The 9,038-nt window shown below is 35.4% G+C and overlaps 1 protein-coding gene across 1 annotated transcript; it reads left to right on the top strand.

The window, feature by feature from the left end:
- Nucleotides 1-2,243: 2,243 nt before the first annotated feature.
- On the top strand, nt 2,244-8,674 carry LOC113071320 (galactose-3-O-sulfotransferase 2-like). Its single transcript, XM_026244687.1, has 2 exons — nt 2,244-2,961; nt 4,854-8,674. Exons 1-2 carry the CDS (start codon nt 2,362-2,364, stop codon nt 5,970-5,972), a joined length of 1,719 nt encoding a protein of 572 aa, XP_026100472.1. The 5' UTR covers nt 2,244-2,361; the 3' UTR covers nt 5,973-8,674.
- Nucleotides 8,675-9,038: the final 364 nt, after the last annotated feature.

Raw genomic sequence — 9,038 nt, 5'->3', positions numbered from 1 at the left:
GATCCCATTTAGACAACACAATTAAATTTAAACCCACACATAACTTAAACTAGATCTCTTGTGGTTTGCGTTGAAGACACAAAGTAAATTAGGCAAAGAGAGTAGTCATTTTTCAACAAGTAAATCATATTTTAGATTACGTAAATGAAGCTGTCAAAGCCTGTTAACACACTATGAGTAAGGCTTTCTGTTGCCTGACTATGATTTGTGCTGTCTTTTGTCAATTGACTTGGATGGTAATCAGTTTTGCTGAAGTTTTTGAACTTCAGGACTGCTGTTTCAGCAACTAGTGGTTTCCTTGGTCTGAAGAAAAACATTCTATGTGTGTGTGGGACTTGACGAAAATGCAGTCATTGACCGCCGCAGTCTAATTTTAACCTGGTAGATGACTGTAATGCATTTATGCTGATCTGTAACATGACTCAAACCAAGTGATTTATGCTGTGGCCAAATAAAAACACAAGATCGCGAGAAAAAAAGAAGGAGGAGAGAATAACACTGCTTAAACTAATGCCCGGGCCTCTAAGGAACACATTATTTTTCTTATTTTACAGCCAGCCAACTGAATTGCAATGGAAATCAAATACTCATGAACTCTATTCCCTGCAAGGTGAAACCCTGCAACTAGTGGACACAAACATCAAAAACAACCTGCTCACTTTTGATATGTAAAGAATGTAATTTGTTGTATATATAGCATGACAAACCGTTTATTTTGTTTGTAAATATATCAATAATATTATTTATTTGTATTTATTTAATATTAATCCAAATTTTCTCTTTGGCCTTTTAAAATATGACTGCATTTATTAGATCAAAATACTTTTTTATTTTATTTTATATATAATGTTGTTTGTCCCTGTGATGCAAAGATGAATTTTTAGCATCATTACTCCAGTCTTCACAGAAATCTTTCTGATATGCTGATTTGCTGCTCAAGATTTCGTATTATTATCAGTGTTGAAAATGAATATGAAGTTCCTAATGAATATGAATTTCAAAAGAACAGCATTTATTTGAAATAGACCAAATAATAGACCTTTACTTTCAGATTCGATTAATTTAATGCATCCTTGCTGAATAAAGTATTACTTTCTGGTTTTTTTTTTTTTCGTTTCGTGATATTGCAGTGCCATAGGACAATTAGAGCACCTGTTTTCAACAGTGACGTTTTATTAACTTGCCATTTAGCTGCTCTTTACCCAAAATGTTATGTACACTAAATGGTGAGAAACTCCTTCGTCACTGATCCTTGGGATAAATGTCATACTCAAAGGCGCACTTGTTATATGGTTCTTAATGACAGGGATTACTGATGCCTTCACTATGTTTGCGTCACTGACCACAATGGTCAGGGATTCACCAAATAACCTCCCACGCTGCTTATATTCTCACATTTACGCTTGACCTTATCGTCTTTTTAGCTTGGGATGTATATGCACATATATCACTTACACTGACTTTGTCGTTGCTCATTTGTTGCTGAACCAGTGCTTCTTTCTGAACTGCATGTGTTTACAGGTGCGTGAGAGTGGCGTGTTGCAGTCGCCTGCGCTTCATGTGGTTCGCTCTGATGGTGCTGACAGTCCTCTGCGTGGCACTGCAGATGCTGGGAGTCGTCCGACAGGCCAGGTTTATCATGTTTTACAAAAAAAAAAAAAAAATGGCATGGTAACTCAAACAAAGCGAATCTAAACAGATTGAGGAAGACTTTGAAATTAGACTTAACAGCTAGTGTCGGATGATTTCCACGTTTATATTATATTATATTATATTATATTATATTATATTATATTATATTATATTATATTATATTATATTATATTATATTATATTATATTATATTATATTATAAACAGCAAGACATTTTAACAGCTTTCATTGGATGGTATTTTCATTACAATTACCATAAACAATGAAAGCTTCATGACAAAAATTATTATAAACATATAATAAGTATGATAAAGTAAACATACTGTATCTATTATATAATAATATAGAATTAACATATAGAGGGATACTTTTTAACTCAGATTTAAACATCTTTCATTGGGCGATATTTCCTTTAAAATTATTGGAAATATCTTGACAAATTTACAAACTTCAAATAAAATAAGTTAAATATATTTATTTAACGTACATTAATTCCGATATTATTATATTATATTATATTATATTATATTATATTATATTATATTATATTATATTATATTATATTATAAAATACAGAATTTCAAATCAGATTTGTGTTGGTTCCATAAGGCTCAGCATCTAAAATGTACTGTCTCTTTCTCTCTCTCTTTCTCTTTCTCTCTCAGGAGCGCCCAAGGTTTGAAAATTGTGAGTGAGCAGCTGGTCAGAATGCCTCCAGAGATCCACAGGCCCATAAAGCACAATGACTGGGAAAACCTTTGGTCTGTTTCAGCAGCCATTGCCGAGGAACCAGCGGACCAGCATCCTTTCATACAGAGAAGAGATGAAAGCGAAAACCCTCGTTCAGAAGAGAGAATTGAAGAAGTCTTGGAGGATAAAATAAAAAAGCTTACTAGCACCACCAAAGCAGCTCCACCAATAGAGGCGAATAAACTCTGGCTTGGCCAGGAATTTCCAAACCAGCCACAGAGGCCAGCTTTCCCCAGAAGGGCCCCAGAAATAAAAATAACACCATACTCTGATGACAATAAATATAGAGTAAAATCACAAGTTGACAACACTGTCAGGTGTCAGCCCAAAAACCACATTGTCTTCCTCAAGACGCACAAGACTGCTAGCAGCACCATACTAAACATTCTCTATCGTTATGGGGAAAGCCATAATCTGACCTTTGCCTTGCCGCTGAACATGCACAGCCAGTTATTTTACCCAGCATTCTTTGCAGCACAGTTTGTGGAGGGTGTCAGGACTCGCAGTGTGAAGAAGTTCCACATCCTGTGCAATCATATGAGATTCAGCTCACAAGAGGTCAGTCCGAGAGCACAGTACCCGTACTTTTGGACCAAAACATGCATCAGAAAGTAGCTGTTTTGCAGGATTGGATGAATAATAGAATATTCATGACATTAAGTCAATACACTACAGGCACAACATTATGCAGACTCTCACACACTGGTCAATCTTGAGATTTTTGGCTTCAAGCTTCAATGTCTTCATTCAGACTAGTGGATACAAAAGATACACAATCCACCTTTAAAGGGCTAGTTCACCTGAGAAAATGAAAATTCGTCCATCTTCTACCCACCCTCGAAGCATCCTAGGTGTATGTGACTCTCCTTTTTCAGAATAATCCAATCAAAGTTATATAAAAAATGGTCATGTCTTCCGGTTCCTCACAGTCAGCAAAAGTAAGAAAAAAAGTGTTTATTATGTTTGTAATTTGGATATTTATCTTACAAAAACGCATGGATTGGCTACAGGGGGCCTTTATTCACCCCCCGTTGCCGTGTGAGGGATGTTTTATTACACTTTGTTTCACGTCTTCTGAACAGTTGACAACAAACACCCGCTTACCCCTACTGAAAAGAAGGAAAGAGCTAGGACAATTTTTAATATAACTTCGATTGGATTATTCTGAAAGTGGAAAGTCACATACACCTAGGATGCTTCGAGGGTGAATAGAAGATGGATGAATTTTCATCCTCGGGTGAACTAATCCTTTAAGGGTTTATTTTGATAAACTTCTTCTTGAAATCTATTTGTGTCAGTAAATTTCAACTACATATCTTTAAAGGCCATTTTCTCAAAATGAGTTTTCTCATGCACTGAGCCAGAAATCTCCACTTCAGAAGCCTTTACCAAACCCATTTTATTATTATCTATATTATTGTGTATTTTATAAGGTTTGTTGTTCATATATCATTCACCTGATTTAAATTACATTTTAGTCCTACAACCAGTGAAAACAGTATTTTCTGATTTATAGTGTGATAAAAGAGAAATCCCAAATTACCTCTGTAAAACCCTTAATCTCCAATACGTCACCAAAATGAAATATGCACTTTGAACCTAGCTTTATTCAATTTTCAGATTTCTGTTCTGCGAAGGTATGCAAATGTATGCCAGTTAAATTATATAATGCGGAATTTGCATATATATACAACATTTCAGAAAACTTGTAATATGAAACAACTGTCTTAATGTACTGTGATTAATCAACTGGGGAATATAGTGATATATATTAGTAAAATTATTTTTTTTCTTTACCATTTTCACCTAGTATTTTGTCAGAAGCCCTTAAACACCAGGGACTGAAAAAAAAGAATGATAGTAAATGATACATAATAAATAATGCAATGCATTAAGACATGGCAACTGTTTTTTATTAGATTAATAGCATGATAGGAGTTTATTTTTATTTTATTCTAATTTTGCATTTGAGCAGATAGACTAAAATATAATGCTTAGTCTTGTTTATTTTTATTTAATCTTTTTTCTAATTCATTTATAATTTTGTATTTATAATGCTACATTTATTAGTCCTTATATATAACTGCATTTACCATTAAGCACCTTTGAGGTGAATATGTTTGCAACTTTATCAAGACTGTAGTGTGAAAGCAATCCTAGATATGCGTAGACCACTTAGCAAGCACATAAATCATTTGATACAACTGACTATTTTCTTCTTTAAGAGGAAGACGAAGCACCCAGTGCTAGATGTAAGTAGGCAGGTGCAGATCTGAGTGATTTAGAAGACATTTGCACTGATTGCATGTAGATTGCATTCTGGGATGGAACTTCAGTTGAGCGGAATGTGTTTATAATTCTGAAGCAAAGAGCAAGAGGTCAAATTTTTATCAACTTTGATGGAAACCTGAATGAATTATTTTATTCATTTTGGCTTTTCTGACTTGCAGGTGAGGAAAGTGATGCCGAAAGACACATTCTACTTTTCCATTCTTCGGAATCCAGTGGCAATGATGGAATCCCTGTTTGTTTACTACAAAGCGATCCCAGCTTTCCGTACTGTCAAAAGCCTTGAGGACTTTCTGATCCATGGTGGGCGGAGCTACAACGCCTCTGTGCCTAATAACCACTATGCACGTAACATTTTGACCTTTGACTTTGGTCTGGATAATACAGCACCTGTGAATGACACTGAGCTGGACAGACGTAGCACTGAGGTCATCGCTGCCATTGAACGTGACTTTCCGCTAATCCTCATCTCAGAGTATTTTGATGAATCGCTGGTGCTTCTAAAACACGCCCTCTGCTGGACACTGGATGAAGTGTCATCTTTCCGCCTCAATAGTCGCAGTGAACGCTCGCGCAGGCCCTTAAGCGCAGAGACCACAGAGCGAATAAAAGAGTGGAATTCACTAGACTGGCGATTGTACCAGCACTTTAATAACACTTTCTGGAAACGCATAGACTCCACACTCGGGCGGGCGAAGCTCCAACAGGAAGTTGAACTTCTAAGGGCAAAGAGGAGGAATCTTGAGCAAATGTGTCTTCAGGAAGGAGGGGCGGTAGATCCTGCGCAGGTCCAGGATTCATCACTGAAGCCGTTTCAGTATGGTGCAGCAGTTATTCAAGGTTATAACCTCCGACTGGAGTTAAATAATGACACACGTCAGCTTTGTCAGAGGTTGATTACACCTGAACTACAGTACACCTCAGCTTTGTACACCAAACAGTTTCCTCAGCTGGCAGCTGCGCGTGCCACTGCTGCAAAAAAGATTGCGGCTTCCAGAAACACTGCAACGCACAGAGCTGTTAAGCGCAATATTGAGACAAATGTTCACACAGCAATGCCGAACAATACCTCACATAACAATACAAATAAAGCCATTGTGGATGAACATAGCTTGCACATTTTAGCTTACTCTGTTGTTCAAAATGAGAGGCAAAACAGTTTTGATGTAACAAGACACTATAAAGAAATAAAAAGAAACTCACATAAGCATACCGCACGAAAACACTTTATAAACTCAAACATTCATAAGGAACCACAAGAACCTGGTTTACTGAGATGAATTCTTTAAACAGAACTCATAACAGAAATAATTAACTAAGGAGCAGTAAGTGAATAAAAGATTTGATTGTGCAAAAATCTGCTGTCCAACGTAAATAGTGTAACTGTGAATTATGAAGCACAGTGCATTACCAACTTGAAAAAGGGAAGTTTTTCGGCCTCGCTGACTCCTGATTAGGCTTGAGTATGATTTAAATTGGATAAATTTGCATTCTTATCAATTCCCAGTTTCGATTCAAATGTGGTTAAAAAAAATGAAGTTAAACATATTAATTCTTTGTCTCAGTGTTCCCAGCATCATTAAATGTGACCTCACATTTAGAATACAATCAACACCGTTCCATTAAGCACAGTTTATATTTATTTTTTTACAATGCTTTTAACAACTTTAATCATCATAGTGCAACTTTATACAGATTTAAAGCGTTATCACCCGGCGAGCAGTGTTTCTGCATCACTTTTTCAGCAGCTGCTTTCCTCCGGTGCTCAATATGCAGTGCTACAGCAAAAGAAATCATATTTATCCCTGAATTGTTAATTTGATTTTGTTGTTTGGGTCGAATGTGATGCAACAAAAAGAAATGTTTTGCTATTAAGTTCTCACAGACTGCTCGTTATAATAAAAATACAGTACAATGATAGTGTAGTCCGATTCACGAACAAATGATTCTTATGAGCTGGTTCTTTTTGTGAGTCAAAAATATATGGAACGATTAACCATTGACTCCTACGATGAGATGGTTATTTTTAGTGAATCAAAAGCATATATCGAGACCAGTGTAGTCCAGTTTCAGAAGGAAATGACTCTTATGAGCAAATGCAGTTTAGCGAATCAAAAACACACATCCCAACTGGAGACATTGAAGAATGAACCAGTTCTTTTAATGAGTCGTTCAAAAAGATGAATTGTTTGACAAAATGTTGACTGAATTGAATTCAAAGACAATGACTCATCATCTGACTCACTTAATGAACTAGGCCTAGTTATCATTATAATGATGCCCGTATCAAAATGAATCAATGTTTATATTGATGTCCATGACAGTGGTTTGTTAAAGATAGCCTACAGGTTTTTTTTATAGGCTAAATTAAACAATATTTGTTAGGAATGGTAGCCTGTTATCAAAGTTTTGATTAAAATATGGTGTCTCTGTGTGACATCTATTAATGTATTTCTTCTTTACCCTCCGGCAAAACCAGTGATACCTAATTTGTGGTCTTAAAATGACACAGACTATGATTATGGTGTGAGACAATAATAAACAAGTGTGATTCATTGTCTTAGAAGACTAAGTAATGTATCGTTTACCTTGTTTGCACTTTCTGTTTGGACTTAAATCATCTCATTTTTATGAAAATGATTTTCCAGTTGTAGACCAGAAGAGGCTTACTGTTCCTCTTCAGCTGTGTTTTGTGTTTCGGAAAATGCAAAGCTTTCTGTTCAATATAAAACCAATGGTTCGAGTTTTCAATGCGAGTCAGAAGTTTATGTAACCTGGATAAAGTGTGTGTTTGGTCTCTGCAAAAGTACAGAATCAGCTCAACTAGATTTTTGTTATAATTGTAATTGGGAATTGACCTATACAGCAGTATTGTGAATAACTTTGATAATAGGTATAAACTTTATAAATCCAGCTATCGTGTGGCTTTTCAATTCGATTTGTTATTAAATGTCACTGGAACAAAGTGGAAAATATGTCACTGGCGTTTTCAGACACATGAATCAAAGCCTAATGCAAAATACACCGAATGGATCTATTAGATTTTCCTTTACTATTTCTGACATTCCGTTCTTTTATAAATACAGTGGCCTGTAAACGTATTCAGACACTAAGGACACACACTTAAAGTTTGCTAGTGCTGTGGCATAGTTGTGCACAGGACAATAAGAGCTGTTGGCTCAGGTTTGAGTCTGTTCTGGTTCGTGATCCCATTTTATCTTTCCTATCTGCATTCTGCTGTACTATAAATAACAACAAAATGACCTAAAATAAAATGATCTATAAAGAGAATGTATGGACTGCATTGTATTAGATAAAAATATCAAACCAGGTGAAATCAACAAACAAAACATAAAATATTAGAATTTTCTCAGGATTGACTGATGTTTATGTTATGCTTATACACACTAGATCGATCACGTGTAGTTCACTATGAACCTGATCCAAGTCTAAAAGTCCAAATAATTTGGTCTTGTTGGTTAATTAATTTATAATAAAGTCATTTCATACAATAATTTAATTGAAAAGTCTTTAAAGTGAACACTTCTTGGTTTGGTATTTTATTATGCAGTACAATGGCAAATATTTAATAGAGCCTTTGTTTCTCACAAGTGGAACCCTAATTAATGTAAACATTCTTTATTATGATGGATTTAATACAACGTACATGTACAAAACCAGTTTGAAAATCCAATGCATTACTGAGGCCAAATTAAATGAAGAAAGCAGTCAAAATCAATGAAGAAAGCAGACTTATGATCAGGGCTAATGATTACTGGCAGGTTTTTACCAGTCCTACTGAGTCTCTGGACCCAGAATGACTTACTAGCCTTCATAAAAGATCATCTACCAAAGTCTCAGAGCTTTAATCTAAATGTCTCTTTAATGTTATACAGAAATATACTGTATATGTATATCTCTGAAAGCTACAGTATATTTGTTACTGTTTTGTATTTATTAATAAAAGATGCTTCTCTGGTGATGGTTGTCTTCTGTCTACAAATCAAGCATGAAACCTGCTTTGTGCCCCGAGTTCAAATATTTTCTAGTGGAATGGGTTTTGTGGCATTTAAGTTAAGAATCAAACCAACAGTCTTGTGTAACAGTGGGTTTGTCACACACCCAAAAGCCAAAGAGCAGAGGCGCTGCTGTGTTTGAAGGTTAGCTCTCTACGAGATGTTTTTCATCAGCGTTGTTAAAAGAATGTGTTTGGACAGACATGAGAGACTTTTTTAATCATCTTGGATTTTGGAATGGAGATCCGAATTTGTCACCTACAACCAAAAAAAAAAAAAGAAGAAGAAGAAAAAAAAAGAAGAAGTAGCTTGTATCTCAACAGCACATTA

Source organism: Carassius auratus, unplaced genomic scaffold, assembly GCF_003368295.1.
Source record: "Carassius auratus strain Wakin unplaced genomic scaffold, ASM336829v1 scaf_tig00007013, whole genome shotgun sequence".
Taxonomy (NCBI): domain Eukaryota; kingdom Metazoa; phylum Chordata; class Actinopteri; order Cypriniformes; family Cyprinidae; genus Carassius; species Carassius auratus.
This window is presented reverse-complemented; position numbering and strand designations above follow the sequence as displayed.

Excerpts from the sequence above, each read along its gene's own strand:
- LOC113071320 (XM_026244687.1), top strand. The coding sequence starts at position 2,362 with ATGCCTCCAGAGATCCACAGGCCCATAAAGCACAATGACTGGGAAAAC. Across the intron at positions 2,962-4,853 it reads TGAGATTCAGCTCACAAGAG|GTGAGGAAAGTGATGCCGAA; the intron begins GTCAGTCCGAGA and ends TCTGACTTGCAG.